This window comes from Rasamsonia byssochlamydoides (assembly GCF_041956645.1).
Source record: "Rasamsonia byssochlamydoides strain NRRL 3658 unplaced genomic scaffold VTN77scaffold_85, whole genome shotgun sequence".
NCBI lineage: Eukaryota > Fungi > Ascomycota > Eurotiomycetes > Eurotiales > Trichocomaceae > Rasamsonia > Rasamsonia byssochlamydoides.
In genome coordinates, this window is record NW_027192468.1 from 1,710 (window position 1) to 17,562 (window position 15,853).

At 51.4% G+C, this 15,853-nt stretch overlaps 5 protein-coding genes across 5 annotated transcripts; 1 reads left to right on the forward strand and 4 right to left on the reverse strand.

Annotated features, from left to right (window-relative positions):
- Positions 1–418: 418 nt before the first annotated feature.
- VTN77DRAFT_9230 (uncharacterized protein) lies at positions 419–979 on the reverse strand (the record flags this gene model as incomplete). Its single annotated transcript, XM_069425816.1, has 1 exon — positions 419–979. One exon carries the CDS (start codon positions 977–979, stop codon positions 419–421), a length of 561 nt encoding a protein of 186 aa, XP_069274001.1.
- Positions 980–3,636: 2,657 nt separating this feature from the next.
- Positions 3,637–10,373, reverse strand: VTN77DRAFT_9231 (uncharacterized protein; the record flags this gene model as incomplete). The annotated part of the gene is made up of 6 exons (XM_069425817.1): positions 3,637–4,300; positions 4,354–4,673; positions 4,734–5,497; positions 5,554–6,220; positions 6,278–8,629; positions 8,691–10,373. 6 exons carry the CDS (start codon positions 10,371–10,373, stop codon positions 3,637–3,639), a joined length of 6,450 nt encoding a protein of 2,149 aa, XP_069274002.1.
- A 995-nt stretch (positions 10,374–11,368) lies between these two features.
- Positions 11,369–12,840, reverse strand: VTN77DRAFT_9232 (uncharacterized protein; the record flags this gene model as incomplete). Its single annotated transcript, XM_069425818.1, has 3 exons — positions 11,369–11,933; positions 12,164–12,726; positions 12,790–12,840. The coding sequence occupies 3 exons, from the start codon at positions 12,838–12,840 to the stop codon at positions 11,369–11,371; spliced, it is 1,179 nt and encodes a 392-aa protein (XP_069274003.1).
- A 399-nt stretch (positions 12,841–13,239) lies between these two features.
- On the forward strand, positions 13,240–14,183 carry VTN77DRAFT_9233 (60S ribosomal protein eL6; the record flags this gene model as incomplete). Its single annotated transcript, XM_069425819.1, has 3 exons — positions 13,240–13,359; positions 13,621–13,956; positions 14,031–14,183. 3 exons carry the CDS (start codon positions 13,240–13,242, stop codon positions 14,181–14,183), a joined length of 609 nt encoding a protein of 202 aa, XP_069274004.1.
- Positions 14,184–14,650: 467 nt separating this feature from the next.
- VTN77DRAFT_9234 (uncharacterized protein) lies at positions 14,651–15,725 on the reverse strand (the record flags this gene model as incomplete). Its single annotated transcript, XM_069425820.1, has 2 exons — positions 14,651–15,208; positions 15,288–15,725. 2 exons carry the CDS (start codon positions 15,723–15,725, stop codon positions 14,651–14,653), a joined length of 996 nt encoding a protein of 331 aa, XP_069274005.1.
- Between the last annotated feature and the right edge of the window lie 128 nt (positions 15,726–15,853).

Genomic DNA, 15,853 nt, shown 5'->3' on the forward strand with positions numbered 1-15,853 from the left:
TAAGTAAGTAGCCCTGCCAATTCCATAGGACCATCTGAGATATCATGATAGACAAGAAAAACGCCATCATAAACTCCCAATACCTAAACTCCGCCCGGGGTAGTCAGTCCCCATCATGTAAAACGTCTCAGTAGAAAGTCTCAGTGCAGTGTGTGCAGTTCTGTTCATGATACCGCCATATCCGCATATGACTCAGCCAAAGAATAGAGGTAGGAAATTAAATAAAGGTGGAAAAAAGTCCAGCATGAGTATGTGAGGTAGAAGAGAGTATTGAGCATCAGTCTGGAGAAAGCTGTGTTGCGCCAATTTCGTCATTCTGATGATGTTGATGGTTGAGCGGTGTTGGCAATGCCAGTCTTCTAAGACAATCGAGCGAGGATTTCGAGATCAGCCGAATTTCAGATCGCGAAATATTGCCTCAAGCCTCCCCCTCCATGACCTCAAAAATCCCGCCCATCACGAACCGGGGTTGTGGCGGCCCGAGTCGCTGATTCTGCGACTGCACCCACGAGGTCCGCTCACTCGAGATGTCCGCCAACACGTTCGCGTTCAGGTCCATGGAGAGCGGGATGGGATTGACCGGTCGAGGCTCCATCATGCTCAAGCCCATCCGCTCGATTGCATCCTCATCGCATCGCGACCGTTCTTCGCTCAAGGCCAGATCCACCGCCGAGGGACGCCGACGGAGAAAGAACGGTGAGCGGCGGAACGAGAGCGAAGACACGGTAAACGGACTACGACTGCGGCTGCGGCTGTCGGCCTCGGTGGTATTCGAGCCGGAGAAGCGGTGTTTGCGGTAGAAACCGTGAAAGGTCGAACTGGGCGATGACGTAGGACTGGCGGTGGCCGAGCTGGGGCTTGCAGAAGCGGAGTCGCTCTCGCTGCGGTGGTGATGGTACTCAGTGTGAAGAGACAGGCCGAAATCCGCGAAGGGAGACGGGGCAAGAACCTTGGGGCTGGATGGGTTTTGGCGATGCATTGTGAAGGATGAAGATATTGTCGAGAGCCTAGCGAGGCTAATCCGGTCGTGATGGTGAAGTGATAGCCTTGTAACCAAATCACAGGCGGATGTGACAATGGAGACCGTCTTTTTCGACTCGAATTGACAATTATTAATAAATGATGTGGATGACGTAGGTGTCGAGGTCGCTCCCCAAGGTCCTGCCCGGCTGCGAAAGAAGACAGAAAAACAATGCTATGAAGCGGTCACGATGCCAGCTGTTCGATTATTCGCCTGAGACTTGTTCCCGCAACCTTAAGCGGCTCTGGCGTCTGCGTCTGCGTCAACGAAGATGCCTCCGCGGCTGTTCGAGGAGGATCACGTTGAGGCGAGGAAGGAGGGAAGGGTGGACAAGTCCAATGGACGTCGGGAGGAAAGAAGTGGTCGAGAGAGACAGCGTCGGCGGTAGCTGTAACTTGTAGGAGATGACAGACAGAGAAGTCAGTGGTACCGTCGTGGAGGCTGTGGGGAAGGGGCGGAGATTAATTATTATTATTAGTGACGGAGTGGACACGGTATGACGATAATAATATTATCAACGATAATAATGACAAAGGAAGGATACCCTCTCGTTCCTTGTCGCGGAAAGGGGTTTACTTTCTTGTTATTCGTTACCAAGGATGCGATTCCCCTGACAGGGGAGCAAGAATGTCTTTGTCTGTAGGGACGAGGGCAAGGGATCCTGGCAGAAATACTTCGACCGTTGCGGCACTAAATAATTACCTACGTAACGTTATTACTGCTTATCCGAGAAGTTCTCAGTGTCTCATCTCGGAAGAAAGGACGCCTCCGAGTCGCTGCCGCAACCGGGACTTCGGATAAGACTGGCACTAAGAAGAATAATAATGGATGGAATAGTAATAATGCTGGGCATGGGATTGACAACAATAGCAGCGGATCACCAGTCTAATGGCTTAATAGCAGGGCTTAGCTGTGATCCCTGCCGGATTAAGAAGGCGACAAGAGCGAACATCGTCAGTGGCTTGTCACTAATCAACGCCAAACAATCCAATCGACCTGCAAACAACAGGCCTTGACTCCTCAGGGTCATCGTTCATCCCCGTTCATCCCCGTTCATCCCCTTCGACTCCCTTGTTCAGCGTGGCAGCTTTCCCGTTCCGCCATCGAGGCTTGGAGAACCAACGTCGGAACCGTCCCAGCTGAGACACTCGCGTCACACGATCGATCGATAGGGTTTTGCCCCAGTCGCCCCATCAAGAAAGGAAGATACGACTGCATAATCGTATTCCTTCGAAGTTCGAACCCTGGTCCAGAAACGCACCATAGCCATGGCCTTTCTTCCCTGCGTCTGTCCCTTCCTCGTGCATGGCTAGATAATCAGGTACCTAAATTAATAGTCTCGATTCTATACGCGCGCCAAGCCAATGGAACTGAAACTAACAGTTTCCTCTATACAAAGCACCCCACACAAGAGATCATCTATATAATCAATCTACGACTGTTATCGAACGGGAAGTGTATCACTGCAGTCGCACGACTACTATCTACCTGAAGAGCACCCCATAGTTCCATATAGGTACCTAGGTAGGTATTCTTGTTTCTGTCAGAAAAGTGTATCACTACTGCGTAACTATCAGTAGCATACGGGGTGCCGTGCCTGCTTTGCCCGATTAATCAATCGATCAATCGATCAAATCAATGCAGCTGAACTATTGAGTACTCCGTATCTGATTAATGTTACATGCAGCATGCATGCATTCATCGACTGCCTGCCATAGATAGACTATAGTATAGTATTATTAGTACCTACCTAGTTGGATAAACTATTGCATTCACATTCCGATGGCTGGGCTGCAGGCTGCAGGGCGGCAGTGAATGAAACCGCCCGACAGGACAAGACAGGAACTATCATACCTATCGAATTGGGGTTAGGGGGCGGACAGCATCCGGATGCGGTAGTCATTCAATACGGGCTAAATGCAGGTGCTTACTCCTGCATTGTTTTACAGAGTTGACAGTTCTGAAGGCGATAGACTTAAAATCAGGCACCATGGAGCACCTGGGCAGGAACTACCGAGACATCCGTTTGGTAACTCGAAGAGCGCCAGTCCCGTACCATCCATACTCTAAATGGATGGTGTACTGTAGTCACAGTAGATAGATAGATAGATAGATATTCTACATACAGTGTTGTGTCTTCACTATCCCACCCATCAAGTCCAGCCAACTGCAATGCAAGTAAAACCCAAGAGGGATGCCTCTTCATGGTATGAAACACACAAGGGGAAAGAAAACAAAAGAAGACCACTAGAATAAGCAAGACAACGGCCTACCAGCCTGCCTGACGCACGCGGAACAAAAAGAGAAGCAAAAACGGAAAACGCCGTCGCCCATGCCGATGCCTGATATCATGTATAGAGCAAACGTCTTGATAGAACAAAAAAAGGCAAGAAAAAACAAAGAAGAAAAAGAAGAAGAGAAAAAAAGTCAACAGAACAAGCTTCCAATGAGGAAACCGGGGAATCATATGGCCAGAAAACAAAAAATGTTTAGAAAAAAAAAGTTTACACGTATCAAACAAACCAACCCCATTCACCGTATACATCCGTATACATCCGTATACATCGTAGATGTATATCATATATATGCACTCGTCATGTCGTCTCCGAGAGAAACTACTCCGGGCGTCGGTGCGTGAAGCTTCTGCGAATGCTCTCGCCCCAGGCCGAATCTCCCAAAGACTGCATCATATCTTGGACGTTGAGCGTGCTGTTATCGTGGCCAGGCGACGGCGAACCAGCAGGAGAGGTCTGGCCGGCAGCGCCGTGGTATTCCGTGTCCATCTCTCTCAAGCGGGGTGACAGAGGTGACAGTGAAGTGTCCAGGTCCCTCAGGCGAGGGGACAGAGGTGACAGTGACAGTGCAGTGTCCATCTCCCTCAAGCGAGGTGACAATGCAGAGCTGATCCTCTCCCACTCTGTTGGAGAGCTTCCTGCAGAACCCCGTCCCGCATTTGTGTCAATGGTAAGGGACGGTTTGGGTTTGGAGGACGGGCGCGAGCCTCCCACGTCTAGAGAGCGTGGCGACCCCAGGGGTGAAGACGGTCCGCTGGTAATGTCTTTGTCTTTCTCTGGGTTCTCGTCCTCCTGGGCATCCACAAGGATTTCGGGCACCGAGAACTGGGGCACCGCTGTCATGCGGGCCGATTTCCGAGCCTCCATTCTGCGGCGGAATTGACGAGACCAGTAGAGCGTGTCGAAAAATCCAATGACGGTGTTTCGTCGAACCTGCTCTTCGACGCGCTGGAGCCTGGTGCGCCGTCGCAGGTATTCCTCCAACCTGGTCTCCGGTCAGTTCAGGAACGAGGCTAACAGAGCATAGTCATGACAAACCTCAGGCTCTTGCTGTCGTTGATCACCTTGTAATGCGCCAGGATCATCAGACAGGCCGAAAATGCTATCCCCCGCTCAGGATCGGCCGACACCAAGACTTCTTCGTAAAAATTGTTCAGCATGTGTCGTCGAGCTCGGATCGTCTCGACTGGGATTCGATCAACAATTTGGGCCAACTTTCGCAGGTCGATTTCTTCGTTGAGGCGGTTTTTCGGGTACGATAAGAGCGAATCCCGCGGACGGACTCTGCACTGCTCCAGGATCCTCCCCACCGTGAATTCACCGTCGTAGATGCGCATCTCAAATACACCAGAGAGTTCCTGAGAAAAACGGATAACGCATTAGTATCCTTCCGGTGCAAATGTCTGCCATGTACATACCCCGAGAAGTCTCGGAAACTGTGCCTTGGATATGAAACCGGTGCCATCGGGATCAAACGTCGCCCAGGCTTCTTTGAAGCGACGGATATCGTCCCTGCTGATCGCGTAGAGCCCGCTACTTCGCTGGTACACATAAGAGAAACTTTCGAAAATGAGAGACACGAAAAGAGAGACAAAAATGTACATGCTGATGATGTTCCAGGCGATAAACAGTGACCGGGCCCACCCTGCACTGCCGCAGTCCGAATTGAAAAAGTTATCAGAGCTGGTGCAGTATGGCGGTCGCATCGTGGCATAATCCTCCATCAACTGATTCCAGCCCTCGCCGCAACTGGTGCGGAAAAGGAAGATCAACGCTTTGGAGACATCCCGGAAATTGAGGTTGTTATTCTCGTTGGCTCCAAATTTCGTAAGCCCGAACGTTTGCGTCATGGCAATGGCGAAGACCAGGAACAAAACGAACCAAGTCGCCAGAAGATTCCCGATGGCCGGGATACTGGCTGCGGCGGTCTTGAAAAGTTGATCAAGCTGGTTGTTGCGAGGAATAATGAGCAATGTCATTGCCACCAGGAAAAGCTTCTTCAACTGCTGGGAAGCCTGGCTGGGAAAGATAAAGGCCAGAATCGTGGTGATAAAAGTACCAGGTACCGCGACCAGCGAGTAGAGGTCCCATGAGCTTCGCCTAAACCGGCGCCAGCCCAGCCCAAATATTCGGATAACGACATTCGCGATGTAGAACCAAGTAAAGATGAAAAAGAAGGCATCTGGTCATCTCAGTCTTCGAAACTCATAATACCGTAAGGACGGGTCGGGTACTTACCTCTTAATGCGTCCCACCACGGCACTGACGGATAGAACTCCAGGGTGAGGAGCAACAAATGCAGCAAAAGAATCGTGGTTATGAATTTTGCCCATCTCCCGTGCTTCTTCACGGCAATGCGATAGCACCACAGCCGCCATTTCTTTGTATTGCTGTCGATGGATCTTTTGGAGGGAGCAATCTGCCTCAGAAGCTTCCGCAACTCGAGCCAAGAGCGTTGTTCGGCGGTCAAGAACGCAACGCCCGTCTGTTCGGTGTAGTTTCGCATGAAGACTGACACGAACAGGGTCAAGACGAAAACAGACCCCAGCAAATTGAAGACAACAAAGAAGAGCCCATTGGCCGGAGACGCAAAATCCTGAGGCTGTTGGCCGACTCCTGTTATACTCATTACGGCCCATTGTACATCGATCCAGCCTTCCTGAGAGACGATCTGGAAGAGTATGAAGAGGGAGTCGGCAAAATTGTCGAAGTTGAAGTACGGGTTGTCAACAGCCCGTGGGGCTAGCACGTCCCAATTGAAAGGTGAACTTTGATACTCTCCAATGCAGTAGGTAAGGTTACTTTGTTGCAGATTGCCGTCGTTACACTGCTTCAACTGTCCATTGAACAGGTTGAGTCCATATATGGCGAAGGGAATGAGGAAACTCATGGAGACAAATGCGGCCTTGGGTAGGCGTCAGTTCGAGATTCGGGCCAGTTCGTCCAGTTCAAGTCAACTTACCGAAATAACTTTCCACCCACCGACGATGATGACGGAGTAGAACGTGTCTCTGGCACTGTCGCTGACATTGAGCAACCTTAGCGCTCTCAGAGCTTTGAAGGCCCCCACGAATCGCGCGACACTGCCATTGTTAAACAAGGATGTGAACACATTAATCCAGAGGGTGATGAGCACGATGCCATCAATGAAGCCCCAGGCACTCCGAAAGTACGCGTTCGGAGTCCAGAAGAATCCATCTGCAATCACTTTGATGATCGCCTCGATCGTGAACAGCACGGCGAAACCTATGTCAGTCCAGACAAACCAGTTGGAGCCAGTGGATTGACCGTTCTGGAAATACTGCTTTTGGTAGATCGGTGTTGTGATGCACGCGAGGAGAACCATGGCAACAATGGCCGCGTAGATGAACGCAGAGAAAGAAAACCAGAGAGGCTTGTAAGGGTCAACACCCTCGAAACGCTGATGTCCTCGTCCAGGTCCGACCATACGCTGACATGCTCTGCGGATAGGATTGTCTGGAGCAAATATGAATAGCGACTTGTTATAGTTGGGATGTCTCCTGAGGTATTCCCTCTGAGCTCGTTTTCGCTGCTCTGAAGCCATGACGACTTCTTTGGCCAGAGTTCTGGGATCCAGCTCATCGTAGGCTCGAGAAAACTTCAGCTTTGAGTAGAAAGGGTTAGGTTCTCTGTGCCTAATTGACATCGTCAACTTATTCCACCACCGAGATAGAAGGCCCGGCTCGTCGCTGCCTGGCCGCGCTGCCGTTTGAGCCAGACTGTCCGTTCCGTGTTCGATCGGGCCCTGCTCGTCGAGAAATTCTCGTACAACAGCATCCTTCAACAGCATCTCCATAGAGGCAGGTCCATGATCGAGAGGATCTCGGTAGCGGTCCTCATCGCGACCCAGTTTGAATATCGTAGTCAGAGCAAGATTCCCGGTCGAAGACCCCCCAACTTCCTTCTGTTGTAAGAAGGCTTTTACTTGATGCAGTCGTTTTTGGTCTTCGGACACATCAAAGCTCTCTTGAATGACAGCAATGAACATATTGAGAACGATGAAATTGGCAAGGATAAACCACATGGTAAAGAAAGACGCGGAGATCCAGGCCGTATGGGCCGATACCGTGAAGTTGGTCGAATTATAAAGGATCGTCGTCCAATTCTCGCTAGACAGAATCTGGTACATGCCGAGGAACGCGTTGTAGATATTATAGAAGGTCATGTGGATCGTATTTCCATCGGGGTCCTGTTGGGGAATCTGTCCGCGAAAGAGTTTCACCGCAAAGATAGCGGCAAGGAACGTTATAAGAAACACAAACAGAATCAGATTGAGTAAACCGACAACGTTGCGGAACACGACCATGATAAGGTCTCTGGTGAGCGAGAATGCCAAGACAACGCGATAGACTCGGAGCACCTGAAACAGCGAGAGAACTGCATATGGTTGGCCAGAGTTATGAATCGGCGGGATCTGTATAATGCACGTAATTACTGCAAGGCCAAGATCGACCAAATTGCGTTTGCTCTTGTGGAAACGTCTCCAGTCCGACGCAAAGCGGATAATAATCTCGACCAAGAGGAAAAGGGTGACCACCTTCTCGGTGACATCGATGGTGGCTGCCCGATCAGGTCCCATGGTTGCACTCCGTAAACATTGAACGCAGAGATCCAATGCAATGAGGGCGACCCAGAACCCCTCCGTTTTGTCGTATATACGCTTGAGAGTGCTGACTTTTCGAGGCGTCTTCTCTTGCTGATCGATGTCGTCGATTTTCTCCATAGCGAAAGCGCTGCGCTTACTTTCCTCTCGAATAACCTGAAATGATGACGTGATGACTGCGACCAACAAGTTGACCATCCACAGGCTCATAACGACAAGACCAACAGCAAAGAACAGGGCAGCTGCGAGATAGTCGCTGTTGGTGGTGTAGTATAGGAGATCTGTGAACGTGTTGGAGCTCATGATGACGAACACGAGTTCGAGCGACTGCAAAATATTATCGAAACTAACAGTTCCATCGTAAGGATTAGTCCCTTCGACGCACATAGAACCCTGAGGACAGAGGTATCCTTTGGGCTGAAAGCCCGAGGGTTCACCATTGGCATAGACCCATGGCATTGGGCTCCCAGTATTTGGATCGAGATAACCCCCGCAGAACTGCAGAACGTTATATGGATCGTTCATGGTAAAATTATTTTGGCCCTTGGGGTCGATCCACACGCAGGTCCGTCGGAAACTGGACTTGAAGCTTTGGATCCCCACGATAGCGAAAAGAAGCCAGAAAAAGCCAATGAGAAATGCGACGTGAACAAGCAACGGCGCAGCTTTCTTGAGACTCCGAAGAATCACCTGCTCTTCCGGTTAGAATATGTTGCATGGCGTACGTATCCCACCTCGCTGCGTGACTTACCGAAGTACCGTTAGTGATACCAAGAAGCCGCAATATTCGCAGGCAACTCATCATTTCGAATATGTATATATGATGACTGAACTCGTATCCCACCATGGAGAGAAAAAAGGAAATCCAGTACGAGACAACGGCGACAAAATCCAGCCTATTGAACGAGTGTCTAAGGAATGCGCGATGGGCGAGTCGAATGCGTTGTCTGTGCCGGAGATCGTCCGACATATCGACCGGGGGCTCCATCCCGGTGAAGGTCCGCAGAAGAGAGAGCTGTGGTTCTGGAGCCATGGCAGGTTTCTTCTTCGTTGACGGTTCGCGTTGCAGCGTAAACAGGCTCTTCCCTTTCTCAGCCAATGCTTTCTTGAGTCCAAGGGAGCGATTCAGTGTACTGTATTCGACAGGATTCAGGATAAAACCGGACACTATGATCCTGGCGATCAGCTCCAAGGTGTAGATAACGAAGATGACAAAAAAAGAATAATCCAGTGACGACGATCCCCAATGTTTTGATCGTGGATGATCATAGACCGACTGCGCCGACTCGATAGTTAATAAGATCGTCTGGATGATGATTACCACCAAGATGAACGGTTCTGTGATCGGATGAACGAGAATATCGCATAACCACATCCGTAATGGGTTGTCGGGAGCAAATATGCCGAGTGACTTGCCCCTCAGAGGATTAGAGTGATCCTTCCATGCCTTGCTTGAGACATGCTTCTCGTGCTTGCTCTCTTGTGATGAATCCTGATCATAGTCGACTATCGCTGGGAGTGATGGCGGTCCGTCGAGTCGCGCATTCTTGATAGAGTCATTTCGTCGCATCGACTGCTCCACCAGTTCAGGCTCATTGCTCAGGTTGACTACCCGCTGAGACATCATCCTCATCACTGAGCCTGCCACTGACAAGGCCGAGCCAGATGCCGATGGCGATAAGGAGCGAGAACGAGAGCGCCCGCCTTCACCCGCATTGCTATTACCCCGACGTCTTCCTCCCATTCCACCCTCAAGGTCATCTCCCAACCGTGAGCCGAATTGGTTGCCCAGACGAACACTCTGAAAACTGGTCCGTTCCTGTTCCTCCTCCTCTTCGGCACCTGGAGCTCCGCTGATGGGTTGGAGATATCGCTTATCGGTCAAGGGGGCTGTGTCTTCGCTTTGGCCAATGGGAACAAAAACGTCGTCCATGGAGGGGACACTACCCCGTGCTCCACCTCCTGGATAAGCGCCCATCATATAGCCTTCATCGTCGTTGATAGAGGTCGAGGACCCCGCTAAAGGATGTGTTCTCCTGGGCCCGTCGAAACTGAGTCCGATCGAGCCCACAGCCTGCGCAAAGCCGCCCAAATCGTCCACCAGGGACTCATTGTCGCCATCGGAAACATAAGGTGACCGTTGTGGCCTCGATCTCGCTGTGGACGGCTGGGTGAGATGAAATCCTGCCCTTTCGGTTGGGCTTGGGGAATCTTCCGCAATCCGCTCATACGTCCTCACTGATCCCCCGGTGATCAACGACCTTGTTGGAACATAAACACTGCCGCCGCCAGCGATGCTGCCGCTGCTGCTCCTCCTCCTCCCGCGGCCTGTCACGGCGGCGCCTGGTTGCCTTGATAGATCTTGTAAAGGTATCGGCTGGTTGTCGGAGGGGTTATCCTGGCCAGGAACCTGGCCATGACCATTAGACGCCATCGTAGCTGGCGATTGCTATCCGATCGCATGCATCGCAAATCAGTAATTGTCGTCAAGGAACTCCGGTAGAATGGTTCGTCCGATCAAGGGAGAGACTGAGTTCGAGGCGAAAGACCGAATCATCGACTTTTTTTTTGCTTGTCGTAGCGCTGGGCAAGGAAAGGCAACGCGTTAGGAGGGTTCGAAGGAGTTCTCGAGATCAGCGGGGTGGATCTAGGGGAATGGCAGCTGCGCACCAGGCGAATCCAATTCCCATTCGAGATCGAATCTTATTGGGAAACCTGGATGCGATGAGAAAGGCAATCGACACCTCTCTGCAACGCAATGGTTTCCCCCCGTGCGCAGCCACCGCTGGAGTCGTAGCCAGGGACGAAAGCTTAGTGGTTAGACCAGCAGACTCTTTAGAGTGTAGCACTAATAAAAGATGGATGATCGGCTGTCTTTGAAAGTCTCCTGTTGGTTTGCCGCTGCGGCGGGCTGCGGGTCGTGTTGCGTATATGATTATGTGCCAAGGGCTCCAAAGTTAGCTGAACTTGAAGATGACACGCGGAAAGCAGCAGGCACATGCCAGTGTTGTAAAGATAAGACGGCTGAACAGGAATCTCCGTCCACACACCTTCTCTATTAGTTCCCGCAATATTTACTGTTTTTACATCGAAAATACTTCAAATACTCTATTCTAGCATGGGCGCTTAAATTCAGATTATCGATCCTCTGCATATACTCCGTACGCAGGTAGTATTTTAGGGGCTCCAGTTTAGTGGACGCGGCATCGTCTGTCTCAGGTTCAGCCACTAGGCGCTCGGCTTCAGCTACCTAAGCTAAGCGTCTAAAAAGCTTCCAAAAATATCTCGTTACCTTGCACAACATCAACCAAACATACGGAGTAGACGCGCTACTCAAAAATCTGTGTAGCTCTGTATGTATTTCTCCGTTTCCGGACAAAGAGTACGTAGGATAATTCGTAACATGCGTGCTGTAATGACAAAACTGCTTTAATCGGTGTCCATGCGCTCGTCACTACGCGATCCCTTTTCTTTTTCTGTTACGTGCCTTCGGATACCTTCCAGGAATGCTTCAACCGCGTCACCGCCACCCAGAGGCACTCCACCTCTGCGCATGAATCCCCCGTTCTCTACTGGGATTTTAAGAGCTTCGCTGATGCTGGGTAGGCCACCATCTCGGAGAGCAACAGTGAGGCTGCCGAGACTCTGAGTAAATTGAGGAGAGCGCAGGACGCGCCGGAGGATATCTTTCTTCTGGTTCAAGTCAAGAGATAGTAACACCGCTTGCGCCGTCTCTGTATTGGTATCAGCGGCAGATGCATCGTCGGCGCCTTGCGCCAGGACGATTAACGATGGTGGCAGGAAATTCAAAAGATTGTCAACCGCTTCCTCGTCCGCAGATTCGACCATCGGAAGAGTCGACGATGGAGGAAGCAGGTCGGTTAGGGTAGTGAAAAGGTTTTCGTGGGCCTGGGGCTGAACGTTCTGGTTCCCTTGGAGGGACCTTAGAAGGCCTTGGACAACAGCCGATGGATCAGATGATGAAACAGTAGCCCTGGTATTATCTCTCAGTCAGCAAATGGAACCTTACGCAAGCCACTGGATCTGGAAGTATAAGAGTAACTTGGAGTGAAGGATGTTTGTGTTGTGCATCAAATTTTTCTTCTTTTCTGTCTTTTTTTTTCTTTTTTAACAGAAGAAAGCACATGCCCTAAAACACCTTCGCAACCAGGGCACCACAGATATGCAGATGCTGAAGGTCATGCTCTAGAGAGTTGTACCTACGCTCGACCACCGTCCGCACCACCTTCCCGAGATTCCTCGCCTTCTTCTCGGATGTCTCCTCCTGTTGCACCCAATCCAGCTCCGCCGCTACTCCCGCGATGCTCTGAAACATTATGCGCTCCCTCCACGTCCTCCATGGTTTCATCGTCATCATGGCCCGGACCATGCCGTGGCAGGTTCGCAATTTCCCGTTGGACATCGATCTCCTCTCCCTGCAGCAGGGTGTTGACAATCTCTCCCAGCTTCAGGTCCCTGGGACTGAACCAGCTAGGGTTGCCTCTGTCATGCTGGCTCTTGGATTGCAGCCAGAACAGGTACCGCTGAGAGCTGGACGAGAATTTCAACACGTAGATGCGACCATTGGTGGGGGCCTGAGAGCCTGATTGTGGGGGCTTGTATGGTGTGAAGCTACCGTCGGAGGGGACCATCACCAGATCCAGTTCGGGCTCAGTAACTGGTGCGGAGCGAGGGCGCCAGCAGAAGTGGATGAGTTCATCTTCAGAGTACAGGTAGATGTAACCGGGAGTCGGCTTTGGCTTGACTTTGTGTGGAGAAACAGAAGTCTGGAGCAGCTGTCAGTGCTGCTGCATGATCGAGAGCTCGAAAGCTGGGGATAAGACACTCACATCTAGATCGCAGATACCAGCTTTGAAGGTGATAATGGGTACTATCGACATGGTGGCAGGTCTGTGTGAATTCTGTGAGAGATGGGGTAAGCGAGCTAGGGACTCACAGGGTGTCTGTGGTCCAAACAGAGCGGGATATCGAGTTCCTGATGAGGCTGGGATTACCTAACGTCAGATGTGGTGTTTTGGTCTGGAGAGCTTCTCCCGCCGAGGCTGCAGCACTGGTCGCAGTCGGTCTCCGTAACAGTGGGCGGCCGCCGAGATTGACACCAAATCCGCACTAGTGCATTTCGGCTAAAGGATAGGGCTCGCGGTGCCCACAAACCTCGCGATTTCCCGCCCTGGGCCGCACCAAGTCTATCACACATCAATTCAACAACCACCACCGTCGACAACCACCAGCCCCCTCCGACTTTCTTTTCCAGCGTTCCTTCGTCACCAGCAGCCAATATGTCGGACTCTACTGTTGGCCAGACGAAGAAGTTTGGAAAGGGTGAGAGGACAGTCCCGCACCCAAGCCAGAAGGCTCAGAAATGGTACCCCGTGGATGATGAACCGCAACCCAAGAAAGTCAGTACCGTCCCTGTCGAAATGAGAAAAATCTAGTCAATTCAGTGTCAAGGATTTGCAATTTTTTTGCGCGGGTTCAGATGCTGGTATTGGTGCTCAAGAACATGGGTTGATCGGTCGATCGATGATCGATCGATCGTGATACGGAATTGGGACTTGAGAGTCGCATCATTGTGTTCCGGGCACCGTTTACTTTGCAGCGAAGAAGCGCTCACGAATATTGATCGGATTGGGATAACTGACATCTTGTCTTCTCAACAGGTCCGCAAGTCCATTCGCCCGACTAAGCTTCGGGAAAGCCTCCAGCCCGGTGCTATCCTGATCCTCCTCGCTGGTCGTTTCCGCGGCAAGCGGGTCGTCCTGCTCAAGCACCTGTCCCAGGGTGTTCTCCTGGTCACCGGCCCCTTCAAGATCAATGGTGTGCCTCTCCGAAGGGTGAACGCTCGCTACGTGATCGCCACCAGCGCCCGGGTTGATCTCACGGGAATCGACGCGGCGACGCTTGAGAAGGTCTCCGCACCGGACTACTTCACCAAGGAGAAGAGCAAGGAGAAGAAGACGGAGGAAGCCTTCTTCAAGCAGGGAGAGAAGCCAGAGGTATGTCATCGATGTCCGCGGATGGGCCGCTACGCAACAAGCAGATACTGATACGGGGCATTTGTGCGGAACAGAAGAAGAAGGTTACCAGCGCTCGCGCCGCCGACCAGAAGGCCATCGACCAGGCTCTTCTGGCCAACATCAAGAAGGAGCAGTTCCTCGCCAGCTACCTCGCCACCAGCTTCAGCCTCCGGAATGGTGACAAGCCTCACGAGATGAAGTGGTAGGGGAGGTAGACGTGCGACAGCGGGGGCTGTGTGGGGTTGGGTGAATTTAATTGGTGTTACAGAAAATCTCCAGAAACCAAAAAAAGGGCGGCAGGCGTTGCAAATGGGTTTTCCATACCGTGTGGGAATGATATAAGCGCGAGTGGGGAAGCATTTGCACTGCAGCACGCGCGGGAGGAGAGCTTCATGAGACATGTAACTCGATACGGAAGTCCCTTTCTTCTCTTCCTTTTATTAGAATTGTGGTCGCTCACAAAAACCGATACTTTGTTATTCTTTTTCACCACGAGCCCTTCCAGCGCGGGTCAGGTTGATTTTGGTTTTACCGGCCTGGAATAACGAAATATAAGAAATTTCAAAAAAGAAAGAAAAGAATTCGTATAACGTCTGATAAATGCTGATCATTTGTATATGTATCCAACTGTATGTCCAACAAAGTTTCGAGTAATATACCAAAAAAGGTATTATTAACCTCGAGCATTATTGACCCGCCTTCTAGTCTTGCCCTTTTTCTCCCCAATTCGTTTCTTATATTCATCAATCGCCTTGCGGATCTTCTCATCGATATCTTCTTCGGCCAATTGCTCCTCGCGAGTCTCATCATCATCCTGTTCTCCTGTCTCGTCGTTGTTTCCGCCAGTCGTTGCTGACGAGCCGCACAGCCAATCCAAGACTCCCCACACGCCGTAATTCCCGCCTCCGCCGCCAATCACGTGCTGCTCCACGCGGCGCGCGATGCCGCCGAGGAGGAAGCCCGTCGGCAGATGCTTGTATCCCGAATACGTGAACGTCTCCTCTAGCGAGACGAGTGCCACAAAGAGCATGTAGGTCGTCATGTGGAAGCGGAATATTGCGGCGGATGCGTACATGGGAACGAACTTCAGGAGAAGGTAGGGAATGGGGTGGTCGTAATGTGCGGTTAGCGGGTAAGGGGCGCGCAGCGAATGGTACCAGCATTGGTGGTATCCCGCTATGGGGGAGCGTTGGGAGTGCAGTGCGAAGCGGTGGATAACGTAGGTCAAAACCTGAGGCCACAGGGGGAAAAAAGTCAGTCTTGCCTTTTTGAACTCGCATTGTGCAAAAAGGACACTGGCGGCTGCTTACCTCTCTCACAACAAACGCCTTGACAAGATCCATAACAATATCCCACGGATACGGAAGCCGCAACGACACCCTAATCGCACTTCGATACCGCAACACCTTCGTCAACACATACTCGACCGCGCCCTGCGCCAGGACGCCAAAAGCAAGATTGACAATCGACCACGCCACCACCTTCGCTTCCTTCCATCCGATCCTGCTGCGCCGTTTACTGCCCGTCGGCAAGCCGATTTCGCCCTGCGCCTTGATCGCCACGGACGCAGAGGGGAGCAGGATGTCGAAGAGGAAGAAGAGCAGCGTTGGCAGGAGGTAGAAGATGAACCGGACGGCGGCAGTGCCGACGAGTTCGACGCGGAGTGGGGGGTGTGATAGTACGAGTGTGGCCCATGTCATGTAGAAGAAAAGGAAGTTCAGGCTCGTCGTGAAGGGGAAGAACCACATTGTGGTGAGAAATTGCGATGATAATTGCGATTCATAACAATGTGGAAATCAATCAATGATTTGATTTATTTAATATGTGGAGCGCGCCCGACAGAAGCCCAACACAGCGCGCGGTCTTCGAGTGAACG